The sequence below is a fragment of the Drosophila teissieri genome, chromosome 3R (assembly GCF_016746235.2).
Source record: "Drosophila teissieri strain GT53w chromosome 3R, Prin_Dtei_1.1, whole genome shotgun sequence".
Taxonomy (NCBI): Eukaryota; Metazoa; Arthropoda; class Insecta; order Diptera; family Drosophilidae; genus Drosophila; species Drosophila teissieri.
Window position 1 is genome coordinate 24,916,071 of NC_053032.1, and position 14,795 is coordinate 24,930,865.

Below are 14,795 nucleotides of genomic sequence, written 5' to 3' on the forward strand. Positions count from 1 at the left end.
AACGCAATGTATGTACTGTATATTCCACATCCTTTGCCTACCCAGCGAAACCAGCCTGGAAATAAGTATAGATCATAGATTGTAAATGTATATCAGGGGTCGCGTGGCATTACAAGATCAACATTTAAGACTCCACCACAGATCCCGAATATGATGACCCACATATACATATATTTTAAAGACGAAAGTTATGAATGAATGAATGGGAATGGGAATGGGAAATACCTTAACCTAAGCTAGAAAAGCTGTATAGATATACAGATAAAATGGTGCTTTAGCTGAATTATTAGTAATCGTAAGACTTACCTTGATAGGGAAACATAAATGCTCCAACTGCAACAGCAAGAGAAGACCTTATTTCACTTCACTCATTGGATAGATTCACATTTTTTAGCCTTAATGTTTATTAGGTGGGTGTTGATAACAGAAAACAGTAACATTATTTTATTGATAGAACCAGCAAAACGTTTAAAGCCAAAGCCTATTGGAAACAAAGTGTTTTTAGCTCGCAAAAATCATGCTCACATTTCAAATACACATACACTAACATACCAACACTAGCACACAAATATACACACACACACGCGTACATATTCGTGAAACAATTTTAAATAACTATACAATTTACCATAGTTTTATTAACCAAATGGAAGAACAAATGAAGAAACGCCCAAACAGGGCGACTTTTAAATGGAACTTTTTAAGGCTATTTCGGCAAAAAATTAATTGGCGACCCAATCTCGATCGTATGTTACACAGTTTTACTTTAACGTTTTTAACGCTTTTACAAGCTTAAGAGCCAAAGATAACGTGAATTTTAAATTAACACATTAACAGCATGTGTCAGGCAAACAGTTTTAAACTTTTCCATACTGGCTTTTCCATATATTTTTATTTAAAATTACATTTTCTTTCCTATCGAAATAAACTAAAACTAATGAGCAGATGAGGGAGATTAAACAAATGTATCAAAGATTAAAACCAATATGTGACAAGACACAAGAAAATAAAGTTTAAACGAAATGTAAAGGAACCAAAATCGAACGCTTCCCACGCAAAACCGATAATATTAAATTTTAGCAAAGTAAAAACAAAAATGGAACATTAAGAAAAATATGCAAAGCGTACTTAGGTAACAATATATATATAAATAATTAACAATCCAAATCCAAATACATATATTTCAAAAATAACACATATTTTACTGACGCAAGTCATCTGATTATATCCATACGTCTACTTTTAAGCCATTCTACACTATACAGAGTAATTATTTTTAAACTCAGCTAAGGTGCAAATCAATGAGGAAGTTCTATCGATGGAGGAATATCTTTACTTATGCCGATATCTCTAGCACGCATTAACTAACCTATTCTGTACTCTAAACTCTAAACCATCATACTACTCGTATTCGAAACCCTATACCAGATATTTTTACTATCGTATTACTGATGTACTGTCAACTGTATTCAAAGACACAAGCGAACATGTGAGACACATTTTGGGGGAACATTAGCAAGAACTTTGCAAATTGAATTTTAAAGCAACAATATTTGCCCGGCAAATATGTTAAACTTAAGCGTAAACCAAACCTAGCGTGTAAGGATAAGAATGCAATAAGAACGGTTTTTAAAAAGACTATTATACAACCTATATATATATAAATATATATATATATATATATATACACCAATGAATATATAATAATAATTCAGAACGGAATACTAAGCTTTTAATGCAATAATCAAATACCACATATACTATATACATACACGTACATATAAATATATTTTAATAATTACTTGCGGGGCAACCAAATTGAGTTAAGAGCCCCGAATTCGTATACTGTTATAGCAGAGGATGAGAGGAAAGGATATTTAGAAGAATATTTAGTAACGACCGTCGTCCTTTACCCCCAATATAAGGGGGGTTTGGCGTTGGTCCGACTAATTGATTTTCCCACCTTATATAGGAATATAAACAAAAATTACTGCAGTGCCATTTTAAATAGCTTCCGATAAGAATAAATATATACATAAATATATAATGCAAGACGTAAATTGGTACATAAATACCTAATACAGTTGGTCCTTAGTCCTTGGAGGCGCCTACAAAAGTCCCCACTTCTTCTCTATGGGAAAACCGTACTCCAAATTGGAAGATTACCGCATATACAGTATCCCCAATTTGGAAAATCTTACAGTTTTCCTGTAGAAAAGAGTTGGAACAAACATTTGGGAGCCCAACCAATCAACTTTGGCCACTGTTCATGCAATATAAATACATACAAATATGAATATATACCTATTTATGTACTAAATAATTATTATATATTGTTATGAGCAAGAGTTCAAATTGCATTATGGTTATAAAGAAATACAGATACACAACTATAAAAGCAAATGGAACAAAGTTGAACATATTTTGAGTGCATGAACTCTTTTTGGGAACTTTTTGAGGCTTTTTTTTTGTAAGTGAAGCGAAGAACTTCGATCGAATATCCAATGATACTAATAACAAACAATAACAAAAGTATAAAAAGTATATAACTCATGTAGCTAGGTATATTATCGAAAATTAATAAATCCCAAAAAATATCTATATCAAAATAACAAGAATTTTAATGAACCCCGTTACATAAAGAGCAAACATAAAGGCTAAAATAAAATGATAAACACCACTTCATTCATACTTCGTACATCTAAAGAGCTTACCAATGGAAGCAGTCAGTCAAGCAAGAGCAAACTAAAAATGATAATAACTAGTAATTGTTAATATTTATGCGCTTGCGACACACAACAAGCAAATAAACTATGTACAATGAAAATATATTTACTAACGAATGTTATTTTTAACCAAAGCCACTGGTCAGATCTTGGGCTCCAGCCCGAGTAACTGTTCCCCGGTCCCTCATGTAATCTATAAATCCAAGTATTTAAACTGAAACCATGCATAACGAGTATAATATCAGACATATGAGTATTTTAAATATGCCTAAGACACATTGTATACAATGACTGCTAAACCGACAGACAAATCGTTCGCGTGAACGACAAATAATACGAATAACTCTGGTAATGAACCCTCGCCAGAGGGCTGACAATATAAAGGAGCGAGAGCCTGTACATTAAGTTAAACATTTTGCTGGCTACGAATGGAAAATAACAATACACAAACTGACATACATGTATGGGAATCTAACAACACACAATAAAAGAAGTAACAGATAATAAAGGACACACAGACCAAAAACTCTTGTTCTACCATTATTCAGCGTGTATTTTGTGCTTCTTTAAAGGACTTACAGGCTAAAACACACTTGCGAGTGCCGTACAAAAACGATTACCGACTAGCTTAAAATTCTGTTCAACAAATACGAGTACACGGATTGCAAATACGAAGGCGCAGCGACTACTTGTTCAGTCTTCTCTTGGCAAAGATCTGGTAGATGCCCAGGCCAGCGGATAAGGTGCCTATAGCGCCCACCTGCAGCGTGGACAGCTTGCCTCCCCACAAATATCCTTTGGGCAGCGTACTGACGGCGTGCACAAAGTCGAGTGAGATCCGAGCGATGGACACCATTTCCAGGCGGTGCTTGGTCAACGTTTTCACGTCCAATCTATGGGTTTTGGAAGGTGTATTAGTTTTCATTGGAAAAGTCATTATACTTTTAGGGGACCACTTACTCGTTTACATTTTTCGTTCGGTTCAGTTTGTCCTGATTCAATGAAAAATTACGCATTGTCCTCATAAGGTTAAGGTACACCGAAAGAACCCAGAATATGGAGTTGACATTGTCCCAGTTATCCGCATTCTTCACATCCACAATCTTGTGCTCGGCCAGCCAACACACCTTCTCGATGGGATAGTAGAGCAAGTCCACGATGTTGGCCGTCACACCCAGCACTTGCATCACGCGATCGGGCTCATTCTCGCCCAAGCCATACTCCAAAGCATATTGGATCATGGGTATGTCGTCGATGAGGCGCAGGGTGGCTCTCGCACCAGAGATCTTGGAGCTGGCGGTGGCGTATCGCTTGGCGAGATCCGGATTCCGCTTGGCATGGTAGCCGGCCACCAGTTTGGCACTGTAGCACAATGCCTTCATCACCTGAAAAAGGGTAGTTCATTTCGTATATTAAAAAATTGTTCTGCGCATTTTGTTAAGCCTTGTGTTTACTTCATCACGAGAGTTGGCATCGCTGTTTACCTTTTGCGTCTACCTGACCCCAATCGCCAGTCAGCCCTGCAATTTGTGGAATTGCTTGGTTGTGACAAACAGATAAAATACTATCAGCGATAAAAGGAATACAACGAATGCCACAATCATCTCGTTCGATGGTCGCCAGTGGAGTGCTCCTGGTCGTCCTGCCGCATGGGTATGGGTTATGGATAGTTTCATTGTTTACCCATTAGTGGTTCAGTTTGCTTGCTTTGCCATCAATGAATTAATTATACGATTTGGTGAAGTATTAATGTCGCTACTCAGAAGGGAGAACTTCTAATACCTTACAGCCATATAATATATTAAATATATATTTTTAGGTAAATATCCGATGGAAACAAAGCTTTAATGAATATTTTACCATTGCTAAAAAATTTCGATCACTGTTTTAGATAAAATAATATATGTAAGTACATCAATCAAGATCTCTGTTTTCCCTGAGCCTTATATACTCCTTGAAAGGGTATACAAACTGGCGGTGGTGAAAATGGGTGGATCGCGTGTTTCCCGATGGGCTGTGGGCCAAACAAACCTTTCGCTCATAACGAATTATCCGCTTTATCTGGCAGCGGGTTAAGGGTTTGCCGGCTATAGTATTGAGCATTATCTTGACGCGATCGCCGCTGAACTGCGACTGATAAGCGCAAGGCGAAATACATAATCCATTGCGAATATGAAAGAAGTAAGGCAAGGTCCAAACTGCGGTGGTTTCCTTGTTCGAGACCCCCACAGACCAATGCCAACTTCGATGCCACAACAACAACATGGAAAACCTGTTGGTTCAGTTTCGATTTCAATCGAGCCCCTCAATGGACCAGTCCCCAAAACGGAAATACATGGAAACCCGTCAATGTGCCACGATGCATTTTTTAAATTTGCTAAAACACTCGCTTGGAAACGTAAACAAAACAGGTGTGTGGCCAATTAATTGGAAATTTACTCGGTGCGGGCGTTGTTTCCACCCTTTTATGTTACCTTATCTCGCCCGCCATAGGAGTCGATAATATCACAGAATTCGTTCACAAACTTTGTAGTACTGCCCATAATGGCTCGTTTTTCAAGAACAGGTACTGTTTTATATCAGGCAAAAACTCGAACTGAAACACAAGAAATTGCGAAGCGCGGTCGGGAATCCAACAACACAAACAGCTGACTTTCATCAGTGATGGCGAAAGCCAAATAAACTAGCTATCTCAAGTTAGAGAATAAGCTAAAAAAAAAAAGCCAAAGAAACTGTACATGTAAGGCAAATGTATTGTAGCTTATTTAAAAGTAAACTCATTTTTATATTTTTAAATTTTTTTTATCAACTTATGGAATTATCAATGGTGTTATAAAATTAAAAGCTAAATGAATAGCCAAATGGCCAGCACTGAAGAAAACAAACTTGATACAAACAGCTGTTGCAGCCGCCTAAAATCGATTAATGCATATCGATAGCACAGCCCATCTCCACTGTCAGCACTATAATCGAACGCATATCGGACGCACTGCAGGACGGGATCAGGATACGGATATAAAGACGGGTTTCAGCGAGGATAAGACGCAACGATGAGCCTGCCCAGCGCCAGCAGCCACGCGCATTCTGCCTCGCCCGTCTACACTAACAGCAATAACAACAAGTCGAGTGCGAGCAGCAAAAAGACATCCTCCAAAAACGATTTGCTACGCTGCGCCGTGGGCCTTTTGCTAAAGCAGAAAAACTACGTGGTAAGTGAAGGATCCCCCAATATCCAATTCCACAGAGTGTTAAAGTATTTAAATCCGTAGAGCAACGAGCGATTTCGGCGCTCGGATTTTCTGTTGCTGCAAAACAAGCAGCAGTTTGCGGTCAACAAAATGCTGGACACGGATTTGCACGGCGGCAATAGCTTCACCTTCTCAAATGTCCAGGTTATCACCAACAACCAGCACACCGTGGACCAGCAGTTTGGCCGGTTCTCACAGTTCGTGGAGGCCCAGGCCGAGTCGCTGCGCCTGGAGATGAAGCGCTTTTATGGACCCATGCTGTGTCATTTCTATCTGGATCTGCTCAAGGCTCGCGAACCGCGTGGCGCTGTGGAGTTGTTGCGCAAATACGCGCACTTGGTGGCCCCCGTTGATATGTACGATGCACCACCGCCCACCAAGATAAACGGCTGCTCCACTACGGCCAATGAGTCCACTTTTAACATACGCTTCGCCAAGGAAGCCCAGGACACTGGCGACACGGAACTGGACTACTTCATGCGCCTGGTGCAGATCCTGAGTGGCTACACACGGCTGGAGGCAGCAGAGTCGGACGACACAGTGGCTCATTTTCGATCTTCAAAGTACGAACTACATACTACAGCTCTAGTTGTGGATAGGATATGCGTTTATCTCCAGCGGCGGGGCCATGTTTTAATTATGAACCTACTCTACACCTGGCTGCATGTCCATATAGTGGAGAATGAGCAGCGCGCCTTTAGCGAGGATCACCTGCTTGGCTTGACGGATGACCTGGAAGGTGAGGATGCTGAGGACGATGCGGTGGCCAAACCAGCAGTATCCCTTAATACCCGCGGAGACATAAAACCAAGCAAATCAGTCGCTGAGAAGTCAAACCGAAAACGACCCGCTGAGGAGCCAAACATAAAGCTAGAAACAGACATCAAACAGGAGATAGATCAGGATGAATCTGCGGAGCCTAGCAAATCACAATTGAATATAGACGCGTGCATGGACACCCTTAAATCGGCCACTGAACAGATACTCAAGTCGCAGGTGGAGTTGCCGCGATTTCTCAGAATCAGTGAACGTTCGCGGGGCCTCACCTCCGCCCACCTGGATCCCAGTGAGTGCCACCTGTTGGGCGGCTTCGACAATTCTGCCGTACAGCTTTGGCAGCTTAACCAGAGCAACTGCCGCGGCAAGAGCCTATACAGACGCTATCCGCAAATGCAGTGTCCCTGGGAGCTGAACAACTGCGTGAATGAGGAGGAGGAGACGGAAGAGAACAGCGGCGACGAGGATGTCAAGTGCTCTGAGGAGGAGAGAAGGGAACGCAACAGGGCGCGACATTGCAAATACACCGACAATTCCTAGTAAGTTAATCGTCCACGTACAGTATTGGTTTCATTTATCACTTTTAATTAACTAAATTTCATTTTAATTAGCAACGAATACGGCGGCTTGCAGCTGCGCGGTCACACAAGAGGAGTCACCGGTGTGCGCTTCTCCGCCCACTACCCACTCATGTACAGCGTGTCCAAGGACGCGACCATGCGGTGCTGGCGTGCCCACAACCTGCATTGCGCCGCCATATACAGAAGTCACAACTATCCAATTTGGTGCTTGGACGAAAGTCCAGTGGGCCAGTACGTGGTAACGGGCTCCAAGGATATGAGTGCGCGCCTCTGGTCGCTAGAGAAAGAACATGCGCTCATTATTTATGCTGGACACACGCAGGATGTTGAGGTTAGTCGTTTAACTTAAAATGTCTTAGAACTTGCAGTTACAAATAAAATGTTTTCAGTGCGTTGCGTTCCATCCGAATGGCAACTATATAGCCACTGGTTCGGCAGATCACTCCGTCCGTCTTTGGTGTGCAACGAGCGGAAAACTGATGCGTGTCTTTGCCGACTGCCGTCAGGCGGTGACCCAGCTGGCCTTTAGTCCAGATGGAAAGATGTTGGCCGCCGCCGGAGAGGAAACGAAGGTGCGGATATTCGACTTGGCCGCCGGAGCACAGCTGGCTGAGCTCAAGGATCACTCGGCGAGCATAAGTTCTCTTTCCTGGAGCACGCACAACAGGCACTTGGCCACAGCCTGCAACGATGGTACACTGCGATTGTGGGACATCAAGAAACTGTCTCCCATGAGGTTAGCTATTTGTGGAAACAACGTTGCAATTTGTACTTATTTATGTTTGCTCCACAGCGACAACAGTAGTGCTGGAAGCTCGTCATCAGCTACAACGAATCGTGTGCTTACTCTCAATAGTTCCTGCCAGCGCTTGGTCGATGTTTTCTACGGGACCAGCAAGACGCTTTACTGCATCGGCACCTGAAGAAAATGGATAGAGGTGCAGACCGAATTTTGACTTTCTAATGACTTATGTTTGAAAATAATTTATTTGTAATAAGTCTGTATAATATTATTGTTACTACCGTGTGAAACAACTCTTTTATATGAATAATTCTCTCGATACAACAATCCGTGATGTCGTTAAACAAGATTGATCTTTGAAAGCTACGTGGTTTTGTTTCTATTAGCTTTCTAGTGGAATAAAACGAGTTGGTTACAGTGTAATGCCTTTAACTGCATCGCCTACTGGTCACAGCTAAAGAATTTCTTTCAAAACAAAGACATGGCATAAGTAATGAGTGTTAAAAATTTGTAAATACTAAAAGTAAGACGAGCATTACAGTTCAGAGTAATCGAATTTCAATTTTGTATTTTACCTAATATTCTAAAATTATAACAAATATGATGGTGCAGTTAAAGTAATTTTTTTCTAAATATAATATGAACATTTCACCCAAAACTAAAAATTTGCATAACTAAATAAATCTATAAGTATCAAACTAAATATAGAACTTTTAGATTGGATTTAAATAGCGATGCATTTAAAGACATTTGACTGTTCTTCAATAATTTAGGTAGTTCCATATAGGTTTAGGATTGTGTAACATACATTTATATACAATTATTTAGCTTGGAACCTCTATGATTTTGGACATACGCACAGCCCTTTTGGACAAAAGAACATTGAACTTAATTTTAAATAATGTTGGAGTGATCAGCAGTCTTCTGATCGTAGGTTACATGCAATTAATCAATTGAACAACTATGTATAATCAAATTTCATAACTTATTTAAATGAGCTTGTCTACGACCCAGCGGGATGTAACAAATACGTTATCTTTATCCAGTTCGCTTACATATAGATACTTATACAGCGTAATGAAAGTGGGGAGAACATGAATAAATAATAAATAGCATGCATATGGTACGCATGTCGACAGCAGCATTCGCATTCCACAGCACACTGGGTAGCTGAAGGCCTAGTATCACAGTGTCTTGTTATGCAGAACCAAAAGTTCTTGCCAATTAAGTTGGGAGATAATCCCACCGTGAATGCCTCATAGATCAAGGTTGCTGCTTCTGCTGCTGCTTAAGTTGTCGCTGAATAAGTTGAGTATAAGATTGTAGCTAACAAGTATAAACGCATCTATCGCTTAAGACGTCCGCGCATAAACTGCAAGGTCTTCGCCATTAGAGGTGCCTTCTTAGAACGCGCTGGACCAGCTCCTTTTCAATAAAGAATAATACGTAAGTATCCATCTTCACCTCTATCATTAGAATACTTACCCACTTGGGCCGTGTCTCTTGTAGCGGCCAGCACACGTAGTCGGGCATCGCCCACCTTGGCTGCATTTGGAGTCACGCTGGACAGGGCGGCCACTCGGGCGGCTGGAGTGGCAATGAGTTTGCCCTTGGTTCCATATTGCTCTTGCTTGCGTTGCACACTGCGCGGCGGCTTCACCATTGAGTCCACAAAGGCCAATTGGGTCTTGCGTACAGGCGCCTCGCTGATCTTTTGCGATGCCTTGATGCTCTCGGCCAGAATGCTAAGTTTGCGATCCTTCTCCTCTTGGCAGCGCTAGAAGGAAATAATGTAGCCGGCTTAGTTGATGCATTATTAACAGAGGGGTAATGTGTCTCTACCAGGAACATTTCGCGCCACGTTTCCATCTCTTCACGGCGCTGACTGCGGCAGTGACGTTGGACATGCTGCTGCCACAGGACATCACTGTCATCCATCAAATAAGGATTGTACTCCTCGAAGTTGAGCAGCTGCTGGGGAGTGGCGCGCTCCAAGACGGGACGAAGGACCTCAAACGGCACACCGCCCGTATACTCCAATGCTGAAAAATGATAAAGATGGTTATCTACATTCGATGTCCTTTAGTGAGCTCTTACCATCAATATTCTTTTGCAGCACGCGGGTGCAGAGATCAAAGAGGGAAGGTACCTGCAGAATTTGACCAGTTCTCACACCCGAGTAGATCTTGGTGCTAATAGTAAGGAAAGTTGAAATACTTTGTGCAAAGCATTATAAAATCCCAGCTCACCGCATAGTTTTGGAGGAGATGCCCTGCGCTAGAGCTTCTGACTCATTAAAACGTGATGCTTGCGCCTTATGTGAGCCACCCTGATTAAAGACGACGTCCATAACTGTCTGATTTAGCGGCAATGGCTTGTAATTATTGGATATGGTGGGCAGTTCTAGTGCAATGTTTGGATCCAAGGGCTCCAGCTTAGCCGTCGATGCCAGCAGTTCGGGTTTCTAAAGAATGATCATGTGTTAACACGACTCTTAAAACTTAATTTATACTAATTACTTTGGTGGAAGTCGGTCGAGTGCTGGCGGAGAACGCCTCTCTGGATGATCCAGCAGTCGCGGGTGCTGTCAAAACTGACGAGGAAGGGGCTGTAGTTGGCTTGGCGACAAACTTGCTCTTGCTGTTGCTGCTGCTCTTCTTGCTGCTCATGGGCATGTTGAGCAGACCAAGAACATCGTCAAAATTGGCACCCATGCTGGAGTCAAAACCATCAGCGGAATCTTCCTCAGACTTCGATTTGACTTTTGGTATCTTGGCCTTTTGGGACTCGTCCTCGTGGCGTTGGGGACTATGGGAGCGCTTCGATGACTTGGAGGACGATGACTTGTGTTTGCTCGACTTTTCCTTGTCCTTGTCCTTGTCTTGCTTTGACTCGCTGTGCGAAGTCTTGTCCTGAAAAATATCGTATGAAGAGATCATCTTGCTTTGATCACAAGGAAAGCTTACCTTTTCGTGCTTGCTTTTGGTGTGGTCGCTCTTGTGGCTCTCGGATTTGCTGCTCTTGTGACTGCTACTGGATTTGCTGGAATCCTTTGACTTGTGCTCGCCATTCGACTTCTTCTCTCTGTGCTCCTTGGCCTCCTTGTGGCCCTCCCTGTCTTTGTCTCTATCCTTGGACTTGTCGTGGCGACTGCTCTTGTGCTTCTTATCCGAGTCAGACTTGCTCTTGGAGTGAGATCGGCTGCTGCCGCTATGCTCATGCTTGGAGCTCTTGGCATGCTTTGACTTGTGCTTGCTGGTGTTCAGGTCCTCGCCGCTGGATGAGTTGCTGCCCTTGTTCTCCTGATCGGGATCCTCATCGCTGGACTTGGACTTGCCCGAGTCCTCCTCGTTGTTGCTGGCTGTGGGCGTTGTTGCGATCGAAGGATCCTCCTCCGCCACCATGGCCTTCCACTTGGTTACCAGCGTCTTGGCCGCCACGCCAACTTCCCCGCTGATCTTGCGCAGGGCATTCACCGTCTTGCCAATTCCCGTCTCCTGCAGGTGCTCGAATTTGATCGGCAGGTTGAACAGCTTGGTGATGCAGTGCAGCAGCTGCTCGGCGTTAGAGCAGGTAGCGAAAGAGGTGTTTTAGAACGATTAGCAAAAGAACGTGCGAGTGAGTGAAAGGTCAGCGGAAAAGAAGAGCGACTTGAAGTCGCGAAAAGTGACCTTGGCGGGGGTACATATGTATGCAAATTTCACAAGGTTAAGTAAGGGAAAGCCAGGTCAGGTCAGGTACATAGGGGTGAGGGTACATGGCTAGGAAAATGAGGGAATTCATTGAAAAGACGATTGTAAGCAAGGGATCAAAGGGATGCGAATGCGATGCGAACAGAGAGTAATAGCTCACCCGTTGCTCGTCCTCGCCGTGCTTCTCAATGCTGCGCTGGTAGTGGCGCACCACGTCCACCAGATTGCTGGTGGAGGCCATCGCGTCGTCTCAAGCAATTCCGCACGAAATTAAATGAAAAAAAAAATGGCACGCAGGCAGACTTTGTCGTCTGTTCCAGTTTTCTTTCACACTTTCAGTTTTCAGGGAATCGAGGTAAACACACGCACGCACGGGCCTACACACGCACAGGCACAAGTGCGCACACACACACACACACGCGTAGATGCCTCCGGTCGTGAGGCAATTGGTTTTAAGTTATTTTCAACAGCATTACGGGCCTTTATAACAATTTATTCGACTTTTGCTTTTGCCAGGCCAGCAGCGTTGGAAACTAAATGAGATTTGCTTTTGACGGCGTGGCGTTTGTCAACACTGGCTGAACCAGCTGTCTGCCAGAGTTGCTCTACGTGACAGTAGGCTTGTACAAACATTTGCTGAATTCAATCTACTTTTGTTAAATTATCTTTACAAACTAGAAATAAAATTAAATTACTTGTTAGTTACGTTTTACTACTTTAGAATTATTTTGATCGTGTTTACGTGTTATGCGGCTACTCTGGTCACCATTGTTATCGTTTATCGATTGTCCTTCCAACAGCTGATTCCATTTGGCGTCTTTTTGGTTTTGGTTTGAGATAATCATTGTTTTGGCGCCTTTACTTTTAAGAACCTAGGATAATCAGTGAGTGTTACTGGGTGCCCAAGATGTCCGACGACGACTGCGATATATTCAGTGCTGCTCGCAAGCGTTTTCCCGTAAAAGGTAGGCTTTAAACTGAAGAAATACATGCTTTTAACTTACACCTTCCCTTTGCCAGCTTTGCCCAAGGAATCCTACAACCTTAGCAATGATTCCTTCTCCAAGGAGGTGGACTACGATTTCATTGAAGACATCCCCAAGAAATCAAATAAGACCAGCAAACGCAAGCCCCCTGCAGCGACGCGGGAAAAGCCACAGAAAACTGAGGATGGTGCTTCGCCTCCGAAACAGAAAAAACAGGAGGCTGTGGAGCCAGAAAAGGATGAGAGAACCGAGCGCTCCCTGTCACCGGTATCCCAGTTGATATTGGAGATGGAAAAGAAAAATGCCAACGATGCCGCGGATGTGGAGAAGCATGCCAAAGAAAATGATGTTGGTCCTGTGGCCAGACGCACGCGGTCATCGCTGAATAAGGCGGAAATGGCGCCACCAACTGTGGCAGCCACTGTGGATAAGCCCACACAGGTGAAACCAAAAAAGCGCGGTAGAAAAAAGGGAACATCATCGACAATCATCAACGTGGAAACTGTGTCCGCTTCAGTGGTGTCCTCATTGGCAAACATTGTGGCTGTAAGTTGGAAATTTCCAATAGAGATCTTAGGTATTTACATAACATCTTTGTAGAGCTTAAACAAGAACAACGAAAACATCAGCAGACGGCGGACGGTGGCCGAAGTTGCAGCCCGTTCCAAGGTGGTGGACAGCATTGATCTGGTTTCAGCGGTGGCTCCGCGAGTGGAGGGCTTTGTAAGTCCTTACAAAGGAGTTAATGCTACCCAATAAGGCTAATAATAAACTATGTTCTTAGGTTAATCTCGACTCTGAAGGCGAGGCTGAAGCACCTGCTGCCGTTGAGGAAGAAAATATTTTTGACAATGCCAATCCCACCATAGAAGTAGCTTTGTCTTGGTAAGTGATAACAAACTGGTCTTATTGCACGATTAATATAAATATTTATACGCAGGCTTGGCGAGATCCAGATGTATAAATTGCGGCAGCATCAAATGTTCAAGCATCTGTTCAAGGAAGTGGCATCACGCAATGGGGTAGATGAGAATGATATTTCGGTGGATATGTACTACAACTTCGTGGGACCCGAGGATACGCCTCACAGCATTGGTCTCAAATCATTTCACACGCTCAGTAGGTGTCCTCTGTTCATAATTATATTTGTTTTTGTAAATTACAAACCTTTTTAACAGCTGGCCATCCAACCAAGTCCCATAATAACGTAGCTGCCAAGAATGACAACAATCCAGAAGCTCTTAGCAGGAAACCCAAAAAGTTTCAAGTCAAAGTCCAGGCGGATAAATGGAAGAATCCCTTGGTGATGCCCATGAAGAAAAAGGATACTTTCAAAATGTTATATATCAAGTGTGCTGAGGAGCTGAACTGTGATGCCCGACTCATTAAGTTATTGTAAGTATTAAAATCTGTGAAAAGTAGATAGAATCCACTGAATTGGAGTTGCTTTCAGTTTTGACGGTGAGTTGCTGGATCCGGAGGATACGCCCAAAAACCAGGATATGGAGGGCAACGAAGTTATAGATCTTAAGATGAAGGTTTAAATTTTTTTAGCAATTTTCTTAAAAGCAATTATTATAATGTTATTAACCAAAAGCTTATTGCTGTGCAAGATTTCTAGTTATAGTATTTTATTGTTAAAAGTGTCTATGTATGATTGAATGCTTCTACTTTCCTTTAGCCCCAATAGATTGTATTAAGTGTAAAATAAAAAATAGTTTTATTTAATCTAAGGAAATTCTTCCTTTCGTTCGTTGGTAACTCAGGAAATTCCCTTACATTGCATTTAAAGAAAACACAAGCGTATTCACACTTCGACTAGATCAGCGCAATTTGTCACCAAGTGGAGCAGCGGGCAACTTCCAAAAACCCTCAAGCATTCATTATACACCCCTAATATTTTGTTTATCTAGCATATAGCGCACTCACACAGCGCTGGAAACAGATCCCAAATGGTTGTTTATATTGACAGGAGGAGAGCGGATGCTGTTGTGGGGGATGGTTTGGGGTGGTGGGCAGTAGTTGCCTCCTGCCACCGGCTTT

General features: G+C 42.7%; 4 protein-coding genes across 5 annotated transcripts; 2 read left to right on the forward strand and 2 right to left on the reverse strand.

Annotated features, from left to right (window-relative positions):
* Positions 1–3,252: 3,252 nt before the first annotated feature.
* LOC122620960 (peroxisomal membrane protein 11C) lies at positions 3,253–5,369 on the reverse strand. Of its 2 annotated transcripts, none has more exons than XM_043798659.1 (3): positions 5,201–5,369; positions 3,687–4,111; positions 3,253–3,619 (listed from the first exon to the last, which is right to left on the reverse strand). In XM_043798659.1, the coding sequence occupies exons 1-3, from the start codon at positions 5,267–5,269 to the stop codon at positions 3,412–3,414; spliced, it is 702 nt and encodes a 233-aa protein (XP_043654594.1). In that variant the 5' UTR covers positions 5,270–5,369; the 3' UTR covers positions 3,253–3,411. The 2 variants fall into 2 exon arrangements, with proteins under 2 accessions (XP_043654594.1, XP_043654595.1); XM_043798660.1 differs by lacking the exon at positions 5,201–5,369 and adding an exon at positions 4,758–5,179.
* Positions 5,370–5,675: 306 nt separating this feature from the next.
* Positions 5,676–8,497, forward strand: LOC122620014 (transcription initiation factor TFIID subunit 5). The gene is made up of 5 exons (XM_043797279.1): positions 5,676–5,935; positions 5,996–7,290; positions 7,363–7,663; positions 7,722–8,068; positions 8,126–8,497. The coding sequence occupies exons 1-5, from the start codon at positions 5,777–5,779 to the stop codon at positions 8,253–8,255; spliced, it is 2,232 nt and encodes a 743-aa protein (XP_043653214.1). The 5' UTR covers positions 5,676–5,776; the 3' UTR covers positions 8,256–8,497.
* Positions 8,498–8,842: 345 nt separating this feature from the next.
* LOC122620015 (transcription elongation factor B polypeptide 3) lies at positions 8,843–12,325 on the reverse strand. The gene is made up of 8 exons (XM_043797280.1): positions 11,927–12,325; positions 11,041–11,628; positions 10,594–10,986; positions 10,324–10,538; positions 10,172–10,266; positions 9,917–10,116; positions 9,560–9,851; positions 8,843–9,499 (listed from the first exon to the last, which is right to left on the reverse strand). Exons 1-8 carry the CDS (start codon positions 12,005–12,007, stop codon positions 9,420–9,422), a joined length of 1,944 nt encoding a protein of 647 aa, XP_043653215.1. The 5' UTR covers positions 12,008–12,325; the 3' UTR covers positions 8,843–9,419.
* Positions 12,326–12,427: 102 nt separating this feature from the next.
* On the forward strand, positions 12,428–14,460 carry LOC122620016 (uncharacterized protein CG4449). Its single transcript, XM_043797281.1, has 7 exons — positions 12,428–12,731; positions 12,787–13,298; positions 13,353–13,475; positions 13,537–13,637; positions 13,693–13,871; positions 13,931–14,147; positions 14,206–14,460. The coding sequence occupies exons 1-7, from the start codon at positions 12,674–12,676 to the stop codon at positions 14,294–14,296; spliced, it is 1,281 nt and encodes a 426-aa protein (XP_043653216.1). The 5' UTR covers positions 12,428–12,673; the 3' UTR covers positions 14,297–14,460.
* The last annotated feature ends 335 nt before the right edge of the window (positions 14,461–14,795 follow it).